The sequence below is a fragment of the Trachypithecus francoisi genome, unplaced genomic scaffold, assembly GCF_009764315.1.
Source record: "Trachypithecus francoisi isolate TF-2019V2 unplaced genomic scaffold, Tfra_2.0 Lachesis_group7, whole genome shotgun sequence".
Classification (NCBI taxonomy): Eukaryota; Metazoa; Chordata; class Mammalia; order Primates; family Cercopithecidae; genus Trachypithecus; species Trachypithecus francoisi.
Window position 1 is genome coordinate 59,714,666 of NW_022681472.1, and position 25,176 is coordinate 59,739,841.

The 25,176-nt window shown below is 35.9% G+C and overlaps 1 protein-coding gene across 4 annotated transcripts in view; it reads left to right on the forward strand.

Moving 5' to 3' along the window:
- Window positions 1–2,547: 2,547 nt before the first annotated feature.
- RIMS2 (regulating synaptic membrane exocytosis 2) overlaps window positions 2,548–25,176 on the forward strand; it is a 586,897-nt gene continuing 564,268 nt past the window's right edge. For 3 of the 4 annotated variants that reach the window (XM_033203197.1, XM_033203206.1, XM_033203199.1), the window contains exons 1-2: window positions 2,548–2,968; window positions 22,451–22,462. In XM_033203197.1, coding sequence (XP_033059088.1) covers window positions 2,780–2,968; window positions 22,451–22,462 — 201 coding nt within the window. In that variant the 5' untranslated portion in view covers window positions 2,548–2,779. The remainder of the gene's footprint in view (window positions 2,969–22,450; window positions 22,463–25,176) is intronic. The other variant, XM_033203198.1, reaches the window with a different exon arrangement.

The window sequence follows — 25,176 nt, forward strand, 5'->3', positions numbered from 1 at the left end:
GGCCGCTGTTTTACTGGGCTGGTCTGAAACCTGAAGGAAGCCTGGAGGCTAGGACTACGGGGGCTGGTCTTGTGCTGAGTGGGCCTGGATCTTGTATCTGCAGGTGCCACCCTGGAGGTTGGGTCTTTGTGTGCTGGCTTGATGACTAGGGCTTTAGGCACTTGTGCTGTGCTGGGACATGCCTTGTAACCTGGGGCCATGTGAGCCAGTATAATAATGGGAGTATTCAGGAGTCCAGGATGGCTGGGGCTTTCCTGGCTCTGTAATATGCCTGGAGGTTGCATGTAGACCTTGTCCACTGGACAGGCCTGGAACCTAGAGCTGTGGGATCTCACCTGATGCTAGGGTGGGCTGGGAGGCTTGGTGTGCAGATAACAAACAGCCTGGATCCTGGGCTACAGGGGCTGGTTTGGTGCTAGGTGTGCCTGGAGCCTATATCCACAGTGGCTTGTCTGGAGGCTGGTTCTGAGGATGCTAGCCTGATAATTGAGCTGCAGGGCCTGGCCTGATGCTGGGGTGTGCCTGAAACCTGGGGTCATGGGAACCAGCCTGGCACTGACGGCATTGTAGAAGTCTGGAGTCATCCTAGAGATTGGGCAGGCCCAAAGACCAAGTCTGGTGGTCAGGCATGGAGCCTGGGGATGTGGGATTTGTTCTGGCACTGGAGTGGACCTGGAGGCTCCGTCTGTGTGTACAACCCTGATGTCAGACTGTGGGGGTCTGCCTAGCACCGCATTTTACAGTAAACAATTGCCTGGTATTGGAGTTCAAGGCAGAGTTGAGTGTTCTGTTCTCTCTTTTTCTCCCTAGCAATGAGTATCTCTGTTTATCTCTGTGGTTGGGGAGGGATGAACAGGAAATGTTAAACTGTCCTTCTTACCCTGTTCAGTGCGTCTTTTATTTTTTTGCTGCACTCAGTTGCTATAATCTCCCACCTGGTTTCCTTAGGTCTCATGAAGGTGTTTTCACATGTGGATAGTTGTTCAAATTGATGTTGCTGTTGAGGGACAAATGTTGGAAAGTCCTATTCTCTTAACTTGCTTATGTCAGTCTGCATTGATTTTTTTCATAAAACCAGCATTTGGTTTCATTGATTTCTGTTCTAATCTCTTGTATTTCTTCTGCTTTCTTTGGGTTTAATTTTCTATTTTCTTAAGTTTTTGAGGCACATTTTGTTTTTAATATAAGCGTGTATTTATTTTTCTAGGTCTCTTTTTCCATATGGTACTTCCAAGGAGTATCATACTCTTTCTATTTTAAGAACTTCCTTTAAGTTCCATGCAGTGAAGGTCTACTGCCAATGAATTTCTTCAATACGTGTCCATCTGGAAAAGTTTCTATTTTTAAATTTTATTTATAATTTTTATTTACTTATGCATATTTTCCAAAGCCTAATTTTACCGTGTATGAGATTCTGGGTTGACAGGGTTTTTTTTTTTTTTTCTCTCAATTTATAGACATGACTTCAAAGCTTTCCAGCTTGCATGGTTTCTCAAGAGTAATCTTCTCTAATTCTTATCATTGGGTCTCGCTACACAATGTGTATTTTTTTTTGGCCGCTTTCAAAGTTTTTTCTTTATCTTTGGGTTTTAGCAGTTTGACTATGAAGGCAAACTAGAGGCATGTGTTTATGTTTGGTATTTGATTTGACATTTGTGCTTCCAGGGATTCTCTGAGGTTCTTGTGTTTAATTTGGTGTCTTTCATTAGTTTTGGAAAATTTTTGGTCATAATCCCTTCAAATATTTCCTTCATTTCTATTCTTTTTCTGTGAACAATTATACATATGGTAGGTTGGGTTAACTCTTGGATGCACCGTTGTTTTCTATTCCCCACTTATTTTTATTTTAGTTTGGATAATTTTTATTGACTAATTTTTAAGTTTATTTATATTTGCCTCAGCACTTTCAAGTCTACTCAAGAGCCCCCAAAATGAAGGAATTCTTCATTTTTAATAGCATGTAAATTTTCTTCCATTGGACTGGAGCGCCTATGTAATATTTTTTCTCTCTCTGGATTCTTTATATCACTCTTATTGAGACTGTGTCTCAATGATTTGAAGTTCATAGGTCTTGACTTCACTGTGTAAGTCAAGTTAGCTTTCTGTATTTCTGAAGTTAAATGGTAGAAAAATAATATTGTAAGTATTTTAGAACATATGATTGAAAATGTACTCCAAGTGGTAGATAGAAATTTAGAAATATAATCTCAAGAAATATTTCCATAAACATGTATTATATTAATTGGTTATTTAATATGTATGTTAGAAGGTAGAGACTGGGTATGTTGGTTCACACCTATAATCATAGCACTTTAGGAGGCTGAGGCAGGTGAATGCCTTGAGGTCAGGAGTTCGAGACCAGCCTGGTCAATGTGGCGAAACCCCATCTCTACTAAAAATATGAAAATTAGCTGACATGGTGGTGTGTGCTGGTAGTCCTAGCTATTCAGGAGGCTGAGGTGGGAGAATTGCTTGAACTGGGGAGGCAGAGGTTGCAGTGAGCCAAGCTCGCACCACTGCGCTTTAGCCTGGGCAGCAGAGCGAGACTTCGTCTCAAAAAAGAAGGTGGAACTAGTTGCAATACTTTTGCAAATAGTGTGCCATGAAAAGTGTTAATTTATCATCAGAAAATTAAATTTTCATTCTTTTTATTCTCATCTTGTATATTTTTTGGTTATAAAATTGTGTCTATAAATTGTGATAATTTTTCCTTTAGAGATCATCAGGAAACCGATTTTTTTCTTATTTTCTCTGCAGAAAACTGCATCAGCAGTTTGAAATGTATAAGGAACAGGTAAAGAAGATGGGAGAAGAATCACAGCAACAGCAAGAACAGAAGGGTGATGCACCAACCTGTGGTATCTGCCACAAAACAAAGTTTGCTGATGGATGTGGCCATAACTGTTCATATTGCCAAACAAAGTTCTGTGCTCGTTGTGGAGGTCGAGTGTCATTACGCTCAAATAAGGTACAGAAATGAAAATTACAATTCTCTTCTAGTTAAGCTTATTGTGTTTATCCATTCGCGTTACAGAGTATGTTAATTCAACCCAAATAATGCTTTGTTGAAATTAGCAAAAACAGTATTTTAAAATGCTTGTGGCCAGGCGTGGTGGCTCACGCCTGTAATCTTAGCCCTTTGGTAGGCCGAGGCGGGCGGATCACTTTAGCCTAGGAATTCTAGACTAGCCTGGGCAACATGGTGAAACTCTGTCTCTACAAAAAAAAAAAAAAAAAAAAAAGACACACAAAAATTAGCCAGGCATGGTGGCAGGCTCCTATAGTCCTAGCTACTCAGGAGGCAGACGTGGGAGGATGACCTGAGCCAGAGAGGTCAAGGCTGTGTTGAGCCATGATTGTGCCACTGTACTCCAGCCTGAGTGACAGAGTGAAACCATGTCTCAAAAAAAAAAAAAAAGTTTGGGCCAGGCGTGGTGGCTCAAACCTGTAATCCCATCACTTTGGGAGGCTGAGGTGGGCAGATCATGAGGTCAGGAGTTTGAGACCAGCCTGGCCAATATGGTGAAACCCCGTCTCTACTAAAAAATACAAGAGTTAGCTGGGCATGGTGGTGTGCGCTATACTATAGTCCCAGCTACTCAAGAGGCTGAGGCAGGAGAACTGCACTTCAGCCTGGACAACAGAGACTCTGTTTCAAAAAAAAAAAAGTTTGTGTCAGTAAATTCTTTAGACTTTGCATTTATCTACTTACTAATCTTACCACCTACTTATTTATTTAAGTAATTTTTAAATAGGAAGCTATTGTTTTATATACATTACTTAGACATAATTGTGGAAATTAGTTCCCCTGTGTGATTTCATTTCTTCATTTTCTTCATTAATCCCCATTTTTCATTCTTTTGTTTTACTAAGAACTAACCACTTCTAATTGTTTCCCCTGGATTACCTGATTATGATTTTTTTTTCTTGACTAGGTACATTGACTAGAAACTGCAGTATAATTTTGAATAAAATGGATGATAACAGACATTCCATTGTATTGTTCTTAATCTTAGGGAGAAAGCCCTTAGTCTTCACTATTAGGTATAATGTTAGCTGTACACTTTTCATAGATGCCATGTATTCCTACTTTGCTGAGTTTGTTGTTGTTGTTTGGTTGGTTTTGTAAGATCAGGAATAGATGTTGGATTTTGCCAAGTGCCTTTTCTGCATCTGTTTAGATTAATCATATATTTTTTTATTTTGTTTGTTAATGTGGTGAAATACATTGGTTGATTTTTATATGTTAAATCAGCTTTTATTACTGGGATAAACCCCATTTTGTCATGATGGATTATCTCTTTTCTATATTAATGGATTTGATTTGATTTTTTTTTTTAGGGATGAGTGTCTTGCTATGCTGCCTAGGCTGGAATTGAACTCCTGGGCTCAAGTGTTCCTTCTGCCTCAGCCTCCCAAGTAGCTAGGATGACAGATACATGCCATGGTGCCTGGCTGATTTAATAAAATTTTATTTACAACTTTTGCTTCTATGTTCATGAGGCATGTGTCTGTATTTTTCTTCCTTGTAATGTTTTTCTTTGGTTTTGGTATTGGGATAATGCTGGCCTGATAAAATGTGTTGGGAAGTATTTCCTCCTCTTCAACATTTTGGAAGAGATTGTGTAGAACTGGTAGATTTCACCAGTGAAGCCATGTGGGCATGCAATTTTATTTGTTGGGAAGGTTTTTAAGTAAAGTTTGTTTTCTTAGTGGATATGGGGTTATTCAGGTTATCTTTCCCGAATAAGGTTTCATTGTTATATCTTAGTTTGTCTACTTCCTCATAAGTGGTTGAATTTATTGGCATGAACTTGTTCATAGTATTCCATTATTAGTCTTTTAGTATCTATGGAATCTGCAGTGATGCTACTTCTTTCATTCCTGATATTGGTAATTTGTATCTTTTTTGTTCCTGCTCAACCTGGCTAGAAAAAGGATCTTACTCTGTTGCCCAGCTGGATTGTAGTGGCACAACCACAGCTCACTGCAGTCTTGACCCCCTGGGCTCAGGTAATCTTGTCACTTTGGGCTCCCGAGTAGCAGGGACTATGGGTGTGTGCCACCATGCCCTGCTAATTTTTAAAATTATTTTTGTAGTGATGGGCTCTTGCTATGTTGCCCAGGCTGATCTTGAGCTTCTGGCCTCAAGCAGTTCTCCCACTTTAGCTTCCTAAAGCGCTGGGACTACAGGTGTGAGCCACCACGCCTGGCCCAGATTTTTGTTTTATTGATTTTTCTTTGTTGTTGATTTCTGCTTTGATCTTTGATCTTTTTTCTTTTTGTTTCTTGTCTTTTTCTGCTTACTTTGGGTTTAATTTTATCTTTTTTACTTTCTTAAAATAGAAGCTGAGGTCATTGCCTTGATACTTTTCTTTCCTTCTAAATTAGGAGTCACATTCTATAAATTTTCCCGAAGTACTACTTTACTGGCATCATCACAATTCTCGTGTGTTGTTTCTTCATTTTATTAAGTTAAAAATACTTTCTCATTTTTCTTTTCTTCTTTTACCTATAGATAATTTAAAAGTATGTTATTTATTTTTCAATATTGTGGGGTTCCTAGGGATCTTTTTGTTAATGATTTCTAATTTACCTCTCTTGTGGTCTTAGAATATACTTTATATGCCTTGAATCATTTGGAATTTGTTGATACTTATTTTATGGCCCAGAATATAGTTGACTTTGGTAAGTGCTTTATGTGCACTTAAGAAGCATGCATATTCTTCTGTTTTTGGCCAGAATATTTTAAAATGCCCATTCAAGGCCAATTTCATTGATAGAGTCATTTAAGTCTGCTATCTCACTGTTGATTTCCTGCTTATTCTATTAGTTGTTAAGAGAGGGGTTTTAAAATATATAATAATATGTAGATTTGTCTATTTCTCCTTGGAGTTCTATTAGTTATAGTTTTATGTATTTTTAGGCTCTGTTTTTAGGGACATAAACATTAGGATTGTTATATCCTCTAGTTTAACAGACCCCTTTTTATTAAGTGATATTCTTTGCTCTGAAATTCACTTGGTCTAATATATATATATATAGACCAAGTCTCTCTCTCTCTCTCTCTCTGTGTCTCTCTCCCTCTCTATCTAGATATATATTTGGAAATGGAATTACATATATGTATTGCCTTAGGTATTAGCATAGTATATGTTCTTCTATTATTTTACTTAAAATTTATTTGTTTGAAGTACCTTTCTTATAGCCAGCATATAGTTACTGGATCTTGCTTTATTATCCAACCTGACAATTTCTTCCTTTTTATTGGATGCTTATAAAATGTACATTTACTGTGATTATGGATATGGTTTCATTTGATTACATCATCTTGCTTTTTGATTTTGTCGAATGTCATCTGTTCTTGGTTTTTTCATTTTTAGCCTTTTTTGAGATTGCTCAAGTATTTTTATGATTCATATTTTCTCCTTTGTTGGCTTAATAGCTGTAATTGTTTTGTTATTTTATTATGTTATTCAAGATTTGTAGAATACATAGTTAAATTATTGTTGTCAACTTTCAACTGATATTACACTATTTCATGTATATTATAAGAAGCTTACAATAATGTTGGATTCTATGTTACTGGTGTCATATTTTACTTTTATTCATTTTATAAACCCCACAATATATTGTTATTCTTTTTGTATAAAAAGTTTATCTTCCAAGAGTTTCAAATATTAAATAATTTTTGAAAAGAACTGTATTTATTCTTGTAGTTGTTTCTGGCATTATTTATTTGTTTTTGTAGATCTATAATTATATCTGGTATCACATTTTGTCTGTCTTAAGTATTGCCTTCAGTATTTCTTGAAGGGCAAGTCTGCTGCTAATGAATGGTTTCAGTTTTTTTATGCTGAAAATTTTGCCTTAATTTTTTAAAAATATATTTTTGCTGATTGTGGAATTCTTGGTTGACAGTTTTTGTCTTGCAGTATTTTTAAATTGAAAATTTATGGATACATAATGTTTAATAGTCATACATATTAATGTGATACATGTGATAATGATAACAGTTGTACAATGTGTAATGATTAAATCTGGATAATTGGGATATCTGTCACAGCAGACACTGACCATTTCTTTGTTTTGGGAACATCCCAAATCTTTTCTCCCAGCTATTTTGAAATATACAGTGAATTACTGTTAACCATAGTCTCTTTCTTGTTGTAACTGAGCACTGAACTTGTTTTTTCTATCTAATTAAAATTTTATACCCATTAACCAACCGCTCTTTATTCCCGCTTCCTCCTACCCTTCCCAGCCTCCAGTAATTACCGTTCTATTTACTACCTGCATGAGATCAATTTTTTCCCCCACATATGAATGAGAACATGTGGTATTTGTCTTTCCCGGCCTGGCTTGTTTCACTTAACACAATGACATTCATTTCCATCTGTGTTGCTGCAAATGAAAGGATTTTATTCTTTTTTAGGGCTGAATAATATTCCATTGTGTATATATACAACATTTTAAAATTCTTTCATCTGTTGATGGTCACTTAGAGTGATTTCCTATCTTGGCTATTGTGAATATGGTTCACTAAACAGGGGAGTACAGGTATCTCTTCAATACATTTATTTCCTTTCTTTTGGGTACAGACCTGATAGTGGAATTGCTGGATCATATGGTGGTTCTATTTTTAGGCTTTTTTTGAGGAACCTGTATACTCTTCTCCATAGTGGCTGTACTAATTTATATTCCTACCAACAGTATACAAGTGTTCACCTTTCTCTGCATCCTTGTTAACATTTGTTATTTTCTTTTTCATAATTGTGATTTTGATGAGGGTGAGATGATATCACATTGTGGCTTTAATTTGCATTTCTCTGATAATTAGTAATGTTGATCATTTTTTCATATACCTGTTGGATATTTGTATTCTTTTGAGAAATGTCTATTTATATCTTTTGTCCATTTTTAAATCTGATTATTTTTTATTTTGCTACTGAGTTGAGTTTTTTGTATATTCCAGTTATTAATCCCTTATTAGATAGATAATTTGTAAATATTTTCTTTCATTCTGCAGGTTATCTCTTCACTCTGTTGATTGTTTCCTTTCCTAGGCATGATCTTTTAGCTTGATATAATTTCATTTGTCAATCTTTGCTTTTGTTGTCTGTTTTTGAGGTCTTATACAATGAATATTTGCCTAGACCAATGTTTATTTTTTTTTTATAGTAGTAGTGAAAGAGTTTCAGGTCTCAAGATTTAAGTTTTATTTTGATTTGATTTTTATATATGGTGACAGAATTCTAGTTTCATTCTGCATATGGATACTTAATTTTCTCAGAACCACTATTTAAGAGACAATCCTTTACCTGGTGTTTATACTTGGTACTTTTGTTGAACATTACTTAGATGTAGATGCATTGATTTATTTCTGATTTCTGTGTTCTTTTCCCTGGGTCTATGTCTGTTTTTATGCTAGTAACATGCTGTTTTGGTTACTCTAGCTTTATATTATATTTTGAGGTCAGGCGATATAATTACTCCAACTTTTTTTTTTTTTTCTTTGTCTTTTGGCTAGGAAATGCTTTGGCTGTTTAGCATCTTTTTGGTTCCATTAGAGTTTTAGGATTTTTTTTTTTTTCTGTTTTGTGAAGAATGTTATTGGGTGTTTTTGTTTGTTTTGTTCATCCACTGAGTTCAAACGATCCTCCTGCCTCGGCCTTTTGAGTAGCTGGGACTGTAGTATTCATCACCATACCTGGCTAATTTTTTGATTTTTTTTGTAGAGATGAGGTCTCACTATGTTGTCCTGGCTGGTTTCACTCTCACACTTCTGTCATTGTTTTTTGTTTGTTTGTTTGTTTGTTTTGTTTTTAAGACAAAGGCTTCCTCTTTTGCCCAGGCTGGAGTGCAGTGGCATGATCTCGGCTCACTGCAACCTCCACCTCGCAGGTTCGCATGATTCTCCTGCCTCAGCCTTCTGAGTAGCGGGGATTACAGGCATACACCACCACATCCAGCTAAATTTTGTATTCATAGTAGAGACAGGGTTTCGCCATATTGGCTAGGCTGGTCTCTGACCTCAAGTGATCAACCCATTCAGACTCCCGAAGTGCTGGAATTACAGACATGAGCCACCAGGCCTGGCCTGTCATTGGTATTTTAATAGAGATTACATTGAATCTATAGATTGCTTTTGGTAGTTTCAACATTTTAACAGTAGTAATTCTTTCAATCCATGATAATAGGATACTTTTCCTTTTTTTTGGTATTCAATTTATTTCATCAGTGTCTTATAGTTTTCATGGTAGAGATCTTTCTCTTCTTTAGTTAGGTTTATTCCTAGGTATTTTATTTTATTTTATTTTATTTTTGTAGCTACTGTAAATGGGATTGCTTGTTTGATTTTGTTTTCAGATTGCTGCTGGCGTACAGAAATGCTACTGATTTTTGTATGTTGATTTTGTATCCTGTAACTTTATGGAATTTGTTTGAGTGCTAAGTGTTTTTGGTGTCATCTTTAGGGTTTTAACATAAGACTCTGTTATCTGTGTAAAAGTCTAATTTGACTTCTTCCTTTCCAATATGAATTCCTTTTGTATATTGCTGTTGCCTAATTGCTTTTGCTAGAATTTCCAGTACTATATTGAACAAAAGTGGTGAAAGTGAGTATCCTAGACTTGTTCCAGATCTTAGAGGAAAGACTTTTAATTCTTTTTCCCTTCCATATGGTGCTAGCTGTAGGTTTGTCAAATATGGCCTTTTTTATTTTCAGGCATGTTTCTTTTATATCTAGTATGTTCAGAGTTAAAAATCATTGTTAAAAGTGTTTATTGAAATGTACTATCATGACTGTATGGTTTTGGTCTTTATTTCTGTGATTGTGATGTGTCACATTTATTGAATTGTGAATGTTGAACCATCTTTGCATTCCTGGCATGATCATGGTGATTGATCTTTATAATATTTTATTCAATTCAGTTTGCTATAATGTTTTTTAAGATTTTTGCTTGTATGTTCGTTCTTCAGAGATACTGGCCTGTAGTTGTCATTGTTGTTGTTTTTGTGTCTTTGCCTGTTTTCATTCTCAGGTTAATACTAGCCTCATAGAATGAGTTTGGAAGTAGTCTCTCCTCTTCAAAATTTGTTGGCAGAGTTGGAGTAGGATTGGTATTAATTCTTCTTTTAAATATTTGATAGAATTCAGCAGTGACTCCATGAGGTCTTGGGCTTTTGTTTGATGACAGACTTTTCATTATGGCTTTAATCTTTTTACTCATATTGGTCTGTTCAGGTTTTCCATTTAATCATGATCCAGTCTTAAGAAATGTATCCATTTCTTATGTATTTTTCAATTTTTTTGCATATATTTGTTCATAGTAGTCTCTAATGATCCTTTGTATTTTCATAGTATCAGTTTTAATGTCTTCTTTTTTATCTCTGACTGTATTTATGTTGGTCTCTTCTTAGTTACCTAGTGAGAGGTTTGTTAATTTTGTTTATGTTTTCAAAAAGCCAACTTTTCCTTTCATTTTTCTTTTGTGTTTTTGTCTCAATTTTAATTATTCCTGCTTTTTTATTATATGTTTTCTTTTATTAATATTGGGTTTGATTTGTTCTTGCTTTTCTAGTTCTTTAACATGCATTATTAGGTTGTTTATTTGGAGTCTTTCTACCTTTTTGATATAGCCATTTATTGCAGTAAACTTCCCTCTGCTTTAATGTATCCCATCAGTTTTGGTAATTTAGCATTTCCATTTAAATTTGTTCCAAGAAAGTTTTTAATTTGCTTCTTAATTTCTTTTTTTTTTTTTTTTTTTTTTTTTGAGACGGAGTCTCGCTCTGTCGCCCAGACTGGAGTGCAGTGGCCGAATCTCAGCTCACTGCAAGCTCCGCCTCCCGGGTTTATGCCATTCTCCTGCCTCAGCCTCCCGAGTAGCTGGGACTACAGGCGCCCACCACCTCGCCCGGCTAGTTTTTGTATTTTTAGTAGAGACGGGGTTTCACCGTGTTAGCCAGGATGGTCTGGATCTCCTGACGTCGTGATCCGCCCGTCTCGGCCTCCCAAAGTGCTGGGATTACAGGCTTGAGCCACCGCGCCCTGCCTGCTTCCTAATTTCTTCATTGACTTATTGGTTATTCACAAGCATGTTGTTTAATTTCCATGTATATGTACAGTTTTCAGCATTCCTCTTGTTACTGATTTTGAATTTGTTCCTTATGGTCAGAAAAGATACCTGATATGATTTTTACTTTAAAAATTTCATTATGACTTGTTTTCTGGCCTAAGACATAATCTGTTCTGGAGAATGTTCTATGTGCTAATGAAAAGAATGTGTAGTTTGTCACAGTTGGATGAAATATTTTGTAAATGTCAGTTAGGTTCATTTGGTCTAGAGTTTTAGTTTAATTCTGATTTTTTTGTTGTTGATTTTTCTGCCTACATGCTGTGTTCATTACTAAGAGCAGGGTGCTGATGTTCCTCAATATTATTGTATTGCAATCTATCTCTTCCTTTAGATATAATAATATTTTCCCTATATATATTTGGGTTCTATGACATTGGTTGCATATAGATTTACAGTTTTTATATCTCTTGAATTGACCCCTTTATCATTAAATAATGCCATTTTTATAGCTTTTTACTTGAAATCTAATAGCTTCTGCTGATCTGTTTTGTTTTCTACTTACATGGAATATCTCTTCCATGTATGTATTTAAACAAGTGAGTTTCTTGTAGACAGCATATAGTTGGATCCTTTTTTTTTTTTTTAATTCATTTCGCTTCTCTGTCTTTTAAGTGGGGGATTTGGGCAATTTACATTCGATGGTATTATTGATCAGTAATCACTTACTACCATTTTAAAATTTGTTTTCTGGTTATTTTGTAACTTCCTTCTTCCTTTCTTTCCTACTGTCTTCTTTTGTGGATAAGTGATTTTTTTTCCCCCTGGTATTATATTTTAATTCCTTCCTTTTTATTTTTAGTGAACCTATTATAGGTATTTCTTCATGGTTTCTATTAGCTTACAAAATACATTTTATAGTTATAGAAAGTTATTTTAAACTGATGACAATTTCTCTTTGATTTCAAAGAAAAGAATCAAGCAAGCAAAGTGAAAACTACACTTCAGCTTCATTTCCCCATTTTGTCTTTGTTATCTCAAATTTAATCTTTTAAATATGCCTTTCTCTCAACAGATTGTTGTAGTTATTATTTTTGGTAGACTTTTAGTCTTCATACTAAAGATACTACATGCCATGATTACAGTTTTTGTGTAGTCTGAATTTGCCTGTGTAGTTACTTATACCAGTGAGTTTTATGCCTTCACAGGATTTTTTTGGATCATTGTTTCTTTGTTTTTTTGTTTTTTAAATTAACTCAATTTTACGTTTCTTGTTAAATAGGTCTGGTGGTAATGAATTCGCTCAGGTTTTGTTTGAAAACTTTTCTCCTACATGTTTGAAGGATTGCTGTGTTGAGTACAGAGTTCTCTGTTGCAAGTTTTTCCTCCAGCACTTTGAATATGTCACCTCACTTCCTCTTGGCTGCTACATCTGCTGCTACGTCTGCAGCCAGATGTATTGGAGTTTTTTTATATGTTATTTGCTTCTTTTCTCTTGCTGCTTTTAAGATCCGTTCTTTGTCCTTGATGTTTGAAAGTTTGATTATTATACGTCTTGGAGTAGTCTTATTTGAGTTGAATCTGCTTGGTATTCTTTGACCTTGTACCTGTATGTCCATCTTTTTCTAGGTTTGGAAAGTTCTCTTATTATTTCTTCAAATATATTTTTTACACAATCTCTTTGGCAGCCTTCTCTACAAGGCCAGTTACTCATATATTTGTCCCTTTTATCCTGTTTTCTAGATCGTGTAAGTTTGCTTCATTTCTTTCATTTATTTTCTTTTTTATCATATGTGAATTTTCTAATAGCCTGTCTTCGAGTTACTGATTCTTTCTTCTGCTTGATCAATTCCACATGGAGACATTCTAATGCATTTCTTATTAATCATTGATGTTTCCAGCTCCAGGATGTGTTTGGTTGTTTAATCGGTTCAGTTTCCATGCTGCCTTTTTTTTTTCTGAGAAATATCTGAATTCCTTCTCTGTGATTTCTTGAAGTTCATTGAGTATCCCCAAAATAGCTATTTTGAATTTCTCGCTTGAGAGGCTACGTATCTCTATCACTCCACGGTTGGTTACTGGGAACTTATTTAGTAAATTTGGTGAGGTCATATGTTTCAGAATGTTCTTGATGCCTGTGTATGTTTGTTGATGCCTAGGTATTGAAGAATTAAGTATTTATTCCAGTCTTTGTAGTCTGGCCTTGTTTGTTCCAGTCCTGCAGAGGGTCTTCCAAGAATTGTTGAGGGTACTGAGTATTTACTTAAGCCGGTGGTAATTGTAGCCATTTCAGCACAAGAGGGTACTCCAAGCCCATGTGTGCTGCAAATCCTCGCGATCCAACCCTGATGGATTAGGGAAGATAAGGTTCCCAGGCAAAGTCTTTAGCTTTCTTCTCTCCCTTTTCCCCCAGTGAAAGGGGTCTCTCTCTGCACTGTGTTGCCTGGAGTTGGGGGATGGGTGACTCGCCACCCCTGTGACCATAGCAAGTGACACCTTGCTGGGTTATATTCGAATCCCATGGCGCCTCAGATCAGCATGGTACAGGGGCTTGCCCAAGGACCCTGGCCACTATTGCCTGACTGCAACTGATGTTTACGTAAGGCTAAGGCCACTGTAGTCAACAGGCGGTGAAACCTGCCGGGACTGGGACTTGGGTTTGTGCTGCCGGAGCAACATATTTCCTTTTGGCCTAGGGTACGTCTAGAAGGGCCATCCAGAAGCAATGGCCAACTGGGAGCTTTGGGATCCTGCCTGGTGGTTTATTTTACTGTAGCTGGGCTGGTACCTTCCTAAGAGGAAGGAATCTCTGCGCTGTGTTGACTGAAGTTGGGAGAGGAGTGATGCAGGCATTCTTTAATGGATACGACCAGATAGTTTCGTGCTGGGTTGCGCTTGGAGTTCACAACCTTCGAGAGCAGTGCAGTGGCAGGGTTCACCCAAAGACTGCAGTTGCTGTGGCCTGGATGCCACTGAAATTTATTTGCGGCTCAAGGCCACTTTTGTTAGCCTGTGGTGAACTGAGCCGGGATTTGGGTTCTTTCTGCTGGGGTGGCAAGTTCTCCTCAGCTCCAGGACTTGTTCTAAATGCTCCCTCCAAGGGCACTTTTGCGATTCTGCCTGGTGTTAATGTTCCACTCTAAGCACATATTCTTTCTTCTGGCTGTGCTCTCTAAGGTTGGGTGAGGAGTGGTGTAGACAATGCTGTTCTTTTCATCCTCTTCAATGCATCTTTTCTTGTTACTATGCTAAAACTAGGTATTGTGATCTCTCACATGATGTTTTAATTTTTTGTGTAAATAGTTGTTCGAAGTTGATGTTCTTGCCAGGGACATGATCACAGGAGATTCTCTTTCACCATCTTGCTCCGCCTTCCCTAAATCATTCTTTCTTTCAATATTTTAAAGGCACTGCTTTTTTGCCTCCTCCCTTTCACTGCTTCCATTGAGAAATATATCATTCTCATCTTTGATTTTCTGTGCATAATGTAGCATTTTTTCACTTGCTGCTTAAGTATTTTTTAACACTTGTTATGTGCAATTAAATTATGTTTTTTTTGGTGTGTTTTTCTTTGTGTCTCTTTCGTTTGAGGTTAGTTGAGGGCCTGGGGGATTTTTGGCCATTATTTTTCAAATATTTTTACTGTTCCCTCTTTTCTCTAGACAGCTTCAAGAATTTCTGTTCCCAATATATTAGGCAACTTAAAATTGTCATACAGTTAGTTCACTTATGTTCTTTCCTTTAATTTTAATTTTATTTTTTTCCCTGTGTTTCATTTTGTATTCCTTATATTATTGTGCATTCAAGTTTACTTGTCTTCTACAATGTCAAATCTGCTCTTTATAGAATTCAGTGTATTTTTTAAACATCGCAGACATTGTAGTTTTTATGACTAGAATTTTAATTTGGGACTTAAAAAGATATATTCTATGCTCTATGTAACTTTTAAAACATATAGAACACAGTTATAATTATTGTTTCAATATTCTCCTTTGGTAATTCTAACCCCCCTTGAGTCCAGGTTAGTTTTGCTTGATTACTGTCATTACGGTATGTGGGGTTTTTTTTTTTTTTTCTCTTTTTGTACTTTTTTCATGTGTGGTAGCTTAGGTTGGATGACAGGTGTTATATATTTTACTTTGTTGGATGTTGGCTATTTTTGTGTTTCTGTAACTGTTCTTGAGCTTTCAGATGTAGTTAAGGTACATGGAAACAGTTTGATACTTTTACACATTCTTTCAGGGTTTGTTAGGTGTGTTTGGAGCAATGCTCAGTTTTAACACTAATTATTCTCCTCTGCAGAGGAAAGACTGAGTCTTTAACCAATATCCCGTGAATTATGAGTTTTTCCAGTCTTGCTGGTAGGAACAGCTATTTTCTTTCTAATTCTTTTAGATATTCTTTTTTTTCCTTTAATCCCATTCCCTTGAGTATTTTTCTCACATGTATGTTCACTGATCATTACTGAACTGAAGACTTGAAGAAACCCCTGGAATTCTGTTGGGTTCTGCCTCTGTGCAGCTTTCTGTATCAACTCTGTCTCTTTATATGTTGAGGGTTAGCCTGATGGGGATGGTTTATGGAAGAAGGATGGAGCCAGAGGCACTACTCCCCACTTATCTCATATTTTCCTTAAGTCTGAGGATTTGTAAAGATAATAAAATATAATCTAGATTTTAGCTCAAGGAAGACATCCCTGGATTTCTTTCATTAGTTTTTCTACATTTTTATTCAAGCAAGAGACTTGTCATGTATAAAGCTTGCCTATATTCTAAATAAAAAGACTATGGAATGTAATTTTTTTTTTTTCAAATTTGATCATCATGCTTAGTTGCCTTATGTAGAAGTCTTTTGTTCTCAACAGGTACTAAATACATTTCTTTGATTTATCATAGCCCAAAAGGATTAATCTCAATGAAAGCTGGTCTTACTAAGCTTATGAAATAGAATAATGAGAACACAAATATTACATAGCTTATGATTTAATTATAAAGCTATTTAAAAATTCTCTTAATGATCTTTTAAGAGAACACAATAAAATAACCTTTTGTTTTAATTTTGGGGCTCTTTCATGTGGAGCCATCCTTAACATTTAATTAATTCTCTTGAGGTACATTTAGGACATAGAGAATAAATGAAGGGCAGGACATATGGAAGTACCAACACAACAAAATATTATGAAATATTGGTTCTCTTTGTTTCCTTTTAAGATGATACCCTCTTAATAAATAAAAGCCATATATTTAGTCAAGTGAAAAAATAATGACTTTATAAGGAAACAATTACTTTGTAATGATTGGATAGTGATAGTAGAAAGACATTAAAAGTAATTTACAATAAGGATTATTTTAAACGTCAAAGTGTGGCAACTTTAGCTTTTTGTTTCTTTTGCTTTTTGGTAAGAAAAATATATTACAACCTGCTTAATCACTAATTTTGAAAAAAATAAATAATGTACATTTTCCATAATTGTATTATTTAACTTAAAATGTAACATGAATTTTTTCACTTCATAAATTATCAGATCTTAAGCATAATAACATAATTTTATAATGGTTATAAAGGAAAGTGATTTTTAAAAATTTTATTTTATTTTTAGAAAGTGATTCTTAAGCAAGTTCGTTGAAATATATTAATATACATTGCCAATTTGGGGGTTGTTTCTCTTCGGGAATCTCTGGGTGAGTTCACAAGTTCTTTATATTCTGAAATATATTACAGCAGTCTTGAAAGTGAGATAGTATATCACTAATGTGGAAGGAATGCTTTTTGGGAGTAAGTGGTGTGAATAACTTCAAGGGCAAAGTTTTTAGTGTGTTCTTAAAACTGATCTACTTTAGAATACTTTCTTTTTTGTGAATCTTTCTTTTTCAACTCACTTTTACAATTGTTCTATTTTTCAAAAGAAAGGTACATTCCTCAACCTTACCTATTCTGAATCTAGTTTTTATATAGTACATTGGCTCAGGGTGTAGAAATCTCTGGGGCACACACAAAGTGACAATTCCAGAATGTGTTGTCCTCAGGGAGAGTTCAGAGGCAAAGCAGTGAGAGGGTTTGTAAGAAATATAGAAGGGGGCAGCGCCTTATTTAATTCAGGCAACAGATTTTTGGCAAGATTCTATTGCCTCTTCGATTGTTTTCAGAATTAGAAATTGAATGTGAGATCGCCATTTGTGAATCATTATAATAGCTATTTTAATTTAAAAATGGAGTTGGACTCTTTTTGATAGGAAGCCACATTTGATGGTTTAACAGTGTGGAGTGGTTTGCCAAATGGGTTATACAGTAGACATTTTCTATATATATTCCGTGTATAAGCTAAATATGCAGTTCCGAGATTTGATGAAAATATATCGGGCAGGTGCAGTGGCTCAAGCCTGTAATCACAGCACTTTCGGAGGCCAAGGTGGGGTGGCTCGCTTGAGCTCAGGAGTTTGAGATCAGGCTGGGCAACATGGTGAAACCTCATCTCTATCAAAAATATAAAAAATTAGCCAGGCGTGGTGGTGAGTGCCTGTGGTCCCAGCTACTTGGGAGGCTGAGGTGGGAGGATCGCTTGAGCCTGGGAGGTGGCGGATGGAGTAAGCCAAGATCTGCCACTGCACTCCAGCCTGAGCAACAGAGCCAGACCCCATCTGAAATATATATCTATATATATCTATATATATATCACACTTTTAAAATGTACTTGTACAATATACAATATATCTGAAAATGCATCCTAACCATTTAAACTTCAATTTTCATTTTTTTTTAAGAGATGTGGTTTCACTCTGTTATCCAGGTTAGAGTGCAGAGGTACAATCACAGCTCATTGGAACCTTGAACTTATGGGCTCAAGGAATCCTCCTGCTTCAGCCTCCTGAGTAGCAGAGATTACAGGTGCACACCACCTCACCCACTTAATTTTTAAACTTTTTTTTTTTTTGTAGAGACATGGTCATGCCACCTTGCCCAGGAAATAGTCTTGAACCCCTGGACTCAAACAATCCTCTTGCCTTGGCCTCCCAAAGTGCTGGGATTTCAGGTGTGAGCCACCATGCCTGACTTAAAACTTAAATGTTAATTTAAAAATGTGTGAGGAGTATATAGTTTTAGAGATTTATTTTAGATTAGAGATAAAATACTTGTAGCTCACTGGACATATGGCAAAGGCAAGGTGTGCTTGGTTATTGGTACATCTACATTTGAAAGCTGCTTTTGGTATCCACTTGTTCCTAATCTCTTGGTGTCAAGGATTCTGCTTAGTACATGATGTGCTCATCAGTAGTTAAGCTCCTTATTGGTAGATAAGGTGAGTACCAAGTTAGATAGATTTCATTTAGCATATATAAGGAAGATTAATAATAGAATCTATAATGAATTCTAATCATAATAGGAGACTATACAACAGTTTAAGATATAAAAAATTCATGATATCACCAAAACTGCAGGATGGCAAAACAGTCTGTAGATACAGGAATACAAAGGAAATGGAAAGCAGGCAAGACATGTAAGGTGGGTTAGACATTGGTCATGAATTCCTTTATCCCTTTTAAATGGAATACCTAGTTAACTTCACCCAATTTCTTTTCAGAGATTCCTAACAGAAACCTTTAATTTCAAACATAAGCAAAAAGTAAATGAACAATGAAAGAATGTTTTTTGAAGTTAAAATAAAAGTGTAGTAATAATCCTTCTTTTTAACTTATTTTATGTTAAAATCCATTAAATAGGACATTGGATTTTTCTCCCCCTCCCCTCCCCTCCCGTCCCCTCCCCTCTCCTTTCCTTATCTTACCTTTCCTTTCCTTTCTTTTTGATGGATTATCACTCTTGCCCAGGCTGTAGTGCACTGGTGAAATCTTGGCTCATTGCAACCTCTACCTCCCGGGTTCAAGTGATTCTCCTGCTTCAGCCTCCTGAGTAGCTGGGATTACAGGTGCGCACCACCATGCTTAGCTAATATTTGTATTTTTAGTAGAGATGAGGTTTCGCCACGTTGGCCAGGCTGGTCTCGAACTACTGACCTCAGGTGATCTGCCTGCCTCGGCCTCCCAAAGTGCTGGGTTTACAGGCATGAGCCACCATGCCCGGCCTAATGTCTTGTGTTTCTAAGTTCTTTGTGGTAAATATATTAGAATACTGCTGAATCTCACTTAGTCCAAACAGACTTTCTATGCATTTCCTGTTGCTAGAAGAACCCCCAAATCTACAGCTCCTATTATTTTCAACTTTTTTTTTTTTTTTTTTTTTTTTTTTTGAGGCGGAGTCTCGCTCTGTCGCCCGGACTGGAGTGCAGTGGCCGGATCTCAGCTCACTGCAAGCTCCGCCTCCTGGGTTTACGCCATTCTCCTGCCTCAGCCTCCCTAGTAGCTGGGACTACAGGCGCCTGCCACCTCGCCCGGCTAGTTTTTGTATTTTTAGTAGAGACGGGGTTTCACCATGTTAGCCAGGATGGTCTCGATCTCCTGACCTCGTGATCCACCCGTCTCGGCCTCCCAAAGTGCTGGGATTACAGGCTTGAGCCACCGCGCCCGGCCTATTTTCAACTTTTTAATTGGCCCCACTATCCACTTTGTCATCTAAGCCAGAAAGGTAGGAATCATCTCAGATTTCTTTCCTTTCCCAACATTTTTTGATTTTATCATTTCCTCTTTCTCTATGTAAACTACGGATGCTGTCTTTTTTAGGTTCTCATCTTCTGTCACCTAGACTAAGGCCAGTCTTCTAATTGGTCTCTCTGCTTCAGTTTTGGCCCGTTAATCACATCCTTCAAATACTGCTGTAGTGATTTGTAAAATGCAAATTTGATTATTTTTACCTTCTGCTTAAAAATGATTCAGTGATTCCTCATCACCAGAGAGAGTCACCACTCTCTGATGTATTCCTTGCCTAACTCTAGGCATGAGATGAGCTTCACTCAATTCTAGATGTCTTAACTGGATTATACTACTTGCACTTCTCTTATCTCTGCCTTTTTTTCTTTTTTTTTCCTGAAATACTTCTTTTATTCCCTCTAGATCCCACTCCCAGTCCACAATTCTTACCCACTTGATGAGCACTTACTTATTTTTCTGGATTTAAGCATCATCTCCTTTATGATGCTTTCTTTGGGTATCTCATGTGAATTAACCACTCACTTTTTTGTGCCACACTGGATTCTTCAGACCTTCAGTCTAGTACTCTTAAAAGTTTGTTATTATTAGTTGATTAGATCTGTTTAATTCCCCTTGACTGCTGTAGGCTTCTATGTTTTGGCACATAATGGGTCAGTGAATTAATGGAAGAAATAAGTCTAGTGTACTTACCATGGGCATGTTATTGTGGGGTAAGCATTGCGTTTAAGTACAGCTCTATGCTGTAGCTCAGCACTGTGATAATGTTTTATGGAAGATGGCAATCTAAATTTGTGGATGAATTAAAAATATAAACTATACGGATAGAATTTAATTGTTGTTATTCTTGGATAAAAGAAGACCAACCCTGAGAGAGAATATTGTAGTGGGGTGAAAGGTATTTTTGGGTTGATTAGAGAAGGTAGTCAAGAAGTGAAAGGCAAGTGATGGTAGTTAAACTACATAGAATATAGAGCACTGATATAGAGGGAGGGATCAGAAAAATGGAATATTCTATCTGAAGAAGGATTCTGAGGGGAAATTAACATTAGTTTCCTAGGAGACTGGGGAACTAATCATGGAAAATTGCACAAAGAATAATTATTGACAGATGATTTTGTCATATGTAGTCTGAAATGGTGCCATGACAATCAAGAGGAAATATAAGAGGGGGAAAATAATAGAATCAATGATATGTGATAATAAGAAGGTAGATTTGGGAGTAATACTTAAAGTAAATTGATCTTGTGGAGAGGAAGGGTGACTGATTATTAGAAGTGATAAGATGGTAAGGATGGCCATAAGGATGGTTGATTATGAGAAAAAAGTAGTTGGTATACAGTTTTTTTTAGATAACAAAATAGGATAAAATGTTAATAACTATTTAAAAGAAATTTTAACACATAATTATATTACTAAATTTTTAATGACTATTCCTGGGCATACTTCAAGTTACCACTGGAATTTCCAGGTCTAGTTATTATGACCTAAAATAATTAGCTGATCAATTAAATTATAGAGAAAAGAGATATAAAATCAACCAAGGACACTGGCATTATTTAGAGGCAGCACTATCGAGTGGCTGTAGTGCAAGATCTGAAGTGAGACAAGATGTTTTTGTTTTTAATTTTATTTTAAGTTTCAGGATACGTGTACAGGATGTGCAGGTTTGTTACATAGGTAAATGTGTGCCATGGTGGTTTGCTGCACCTATCAGCCCATCACCTAGGTATTAAGCCCACATGCATTAGCTATTTTTCCTGAGGCTTTACGTCCCCCACCCCTACTGCCTGCCCCCCACCAACAGGCCCCAGTGTATGGTGTGTTGTTCCCGTCCCTGTGTCCGTGTGTTCTCATTGTTCAGCTCCCAAAAATGTGGAATTTTAAGATAGGACTGTGCAATTGTCTTTCCCCTGAGTCACAAATGTTGTACTATCACCCATATTTCAAAGAAACAGTGATATCTCAAAACACATGATTTGGTTTTTAATTATTGTAACTTCTTGTATCAGTCATTAGTATTGCATTATCACTTTCACTGTTATTATTACTTTATGTTAAAGAAAAGAGAAATGAAACAATTGAGTTTACTTTGTAGTTTATTTAAATGACCTTTTGACTAAAATGCGTATTTTCTTATTTTCTTTTCCACACTTATCATATTGGGAAACAGTGACCCCAAATTACCAGTGGTAATCATAATGACTTTAAAAAGGTTTTCTTTTTAGTTATATTAAGTATAAAAGATTTCTGAAAAAATTGGGACAGAGATAAACTTCAGAAGCAATATGTATAATTCATGTAAAATTACATTTTATCGACTTTTAATAGTATATGATGAAATTAAACATTGATGCTATGTTTTTTATTGTCTTTGTATATAAAACTTTTTTCTTAAACATTTTTCAGCCTTTTGAGCTCAGTGTTTAACTGATTTTGTTTGTAGAAAGAGCATTCTTTTTTTTCCAATGTTTGGATATTTAATTGCTTTTATGGAAATTATTTTGTTTATGTATCTTAATATATTCTCTTATGTAGCATGCTTTTGCTTGAATTGAATGAAATGTATGGAAAAAAATTACCCCCCTAAAATTTTTTAAAATCTAAAATTTTAGATTTCAGTCAAAATGTAATTTAGACGTTTTCAGAATTTTAATTTCACTAAAAAAACTTGTAAAAACTCTTATTTGTTTTAAGAATGGAATTAATTATTTCTTTTTTGTTTTGTCTTTTCTGTCTTTTCTAACTTGCTTTCGTGGATATTCACTCCAGGAGGACAAAGTGGTTAGAGTCTTTTTTTCTGTCTAATATTAGTTTTTCCTTATTGTTGTTATTGCCAGTTTTAATTTTATAGCTATATTTAATTTATATACTTCTCAGTGTTTTGTTATAGTTATGATGCATGGTCGTTGCTAAACATTATGGCATATTTAAGCATGCTATCTGCTTTTACTGAAAAACTTACATTAAATTATTTACACTTTTTATATTATAGATAAAAAATTGATTATTTGATTTTTAAAGAGGCTTGCCTTTTTAGAATTTTTTTCAAGGAGACCTCATAGCATTCCTCATTGTGATAAAATTTCTATAATCTTATTATGCTAAACTCATCGTTGCACTGATAAGGTTTTAAAATCTTATCTTTCTGACTTAGTATAAAGGTTTAACTGTTGTAATAATGAAGTAATAACACTGAATACGAATTTTCTGAAGTGTGTATTTGGCAGTTGATTATAAGTATTTCATGTATTTTATTTTTCTCATATGTTTTAGAATTTGGTAAAATGTTTATCTTGTTATCTTCATGTTAAATATTGGATATATTTGTACTTTAAAAATACTCAGGTGGATACTACTAGACTACAGGCTAGGTTTTAATAATCTGTTAGTGTGTGCCCTTAGTGATCTGATTTGAATTTGGATTTGCCATGGAGACTGATGACTCCCTGCAAATACAGATAAAAATCCTTTTATCTGATTCTTTTGGATGAGTCAGACTTAAACTTGAGGACTTTTCAAGTTTACCCATTTCAAATTGGCATAAAACTCAAAGAGAATATCATTCAGCTGATAGTTTCTAAATAGTGTCTTCTTTTTTTTTCTTTTACCAGCTGGAGCCTTTTTCTTCCCCTCCAAGTCTTTAGTTACTCAGTTGGGGATGATGTAGATGGTGGCAAATATTGAATGTGGGCTTAGAATAAAATCTCTGAGTAGAAGAAAGGTTACTGCAATTTCTTTCTTTTTCTTTCCTTTTAAAAAAAAAACCTGTAGGAATCCTACCAAATTTTAGATGCAATTTTGAAGATACATGGGTCAATTTCTGTAGACATGTCCCAGACTATGCATCATCCTTGATCTGGGGCAGGTCCCCTAGAGAACCTATGAGCTATCTACCAGCCCACCTGATTTTCTGACTCACAAGCAGCATAATTCAGGCAATTTATAACCTTTAGAATATCTGGTGCTACTTTTGTGTACAGAGTTAATGCAGGATGCATAATGGTCTAATTATTGTTTGTGGCTTCCGTAATGAATTCTGACACCTGCCCCGGAAATGAGGCACTTAATGATGATAAAACCCAGCTTTAGAAATGACTTTTATGTATTGATAAGATTTCATAATTTAGCAGTCTATATTGTAAATTAAAGATTGACTACAAGATAAAAGTATAATTTTGTGTGGATTTGGGACATTGCAAATAAAATTCAGCAGGCCTTTTTATAATACTATATACATCACTGTTCAATAGAACTTTCAGCAATGATGAAAATGTTTTACATCTTCACTATCCAATTCAGTATGTTCTAGTCACATATAGCTATTGAACACTTGAAAAGTGGCTAGTTGACTGAGAAACTGAATTTTAAATTTTCTTTAATTTTAATTAATTTTAATTTAAATAACCACATGTGGCTAATGGTTAAAGTAAACCTGAGTCTAGATAGCAAATTCTATGAGTTTTCAACTTCTAAGGCAATATAGAAGCTCTTGAACTCATGCTAGCAATATGATGTATATTCTAGCAGTGGATGTGAATGCCATACAGACTCTAAGAAGAGTATACTTGTTAGTCCCAATCATATCTAATGCCAAGGAGGATAATGGGCAAGGGACATTCTGCCAAGGTAGAATCAAGGGATATGAAAGACAGTCACCAAGGGAAAATATCTAGATAGCTCAATCAGGGGCAGCCAGATAGGCTAACCAATGAAACTAAGCTATTGTTCGTATGTGGGTTGCTGTGTGCTGTGGACAGTTGTTGCTGTATATTTATGATTGTTCGTATTTATGAATGAGAGTTTTTATTACAGTTACCCTGTTTTTTCTCAATCATTGTGTATTAGGTGAATTGGGAACAGGTATAATTTGTCTTCTAGTGTATAGTTGAGTGGTTTACAATGATGCACACTGGGCCATGATGGTAAGATTTGTTTTTCCTCAGAGATCCTGGATTTGGAATTAGATTTTATAACTAGATGAAACTTTGGGATTACCTCCTTTAGGGAGGAGGTGAATGTATTACATGCAAAATATACATATGGAATGTTGAAGAGCTGAAAAAGGAGACTGTTATCGACTCTGCTCAATGGCTCAACAACCTTTTTTGTGTGGGGGGGGGGGGGAGGAAGGTGGGGGTCACTCACTCTGTTGCTCAGGCTGGAGTGCAGTGGTGTGATCTCAGCTCACTGCAACCTCCACCTCCCGAGTTCAAGCGATTCTCCTGCCTCAGCCTCCCAAGTGGCTGGGATTACAGGTGCCCATCACCACCCCCGGGTACTTTTTTTGTGTGTGTATTTTTAGTAGAGACAGAGTTTCACCATGTTGGCCCGGCCGATCTAGAATGCCTTGGCCTCCTAAAGTGCTGGGATTACAGGCGTGAGCGACTGCGCCCCTCCTCCAACAGACATTTTTAACTTCTTTCCCTCTTGCAGTCCCCACTGGAAGAATATAAACTATTCTTAGCTTTCCCTGTAACTGGGAATGGCTGTGTGAC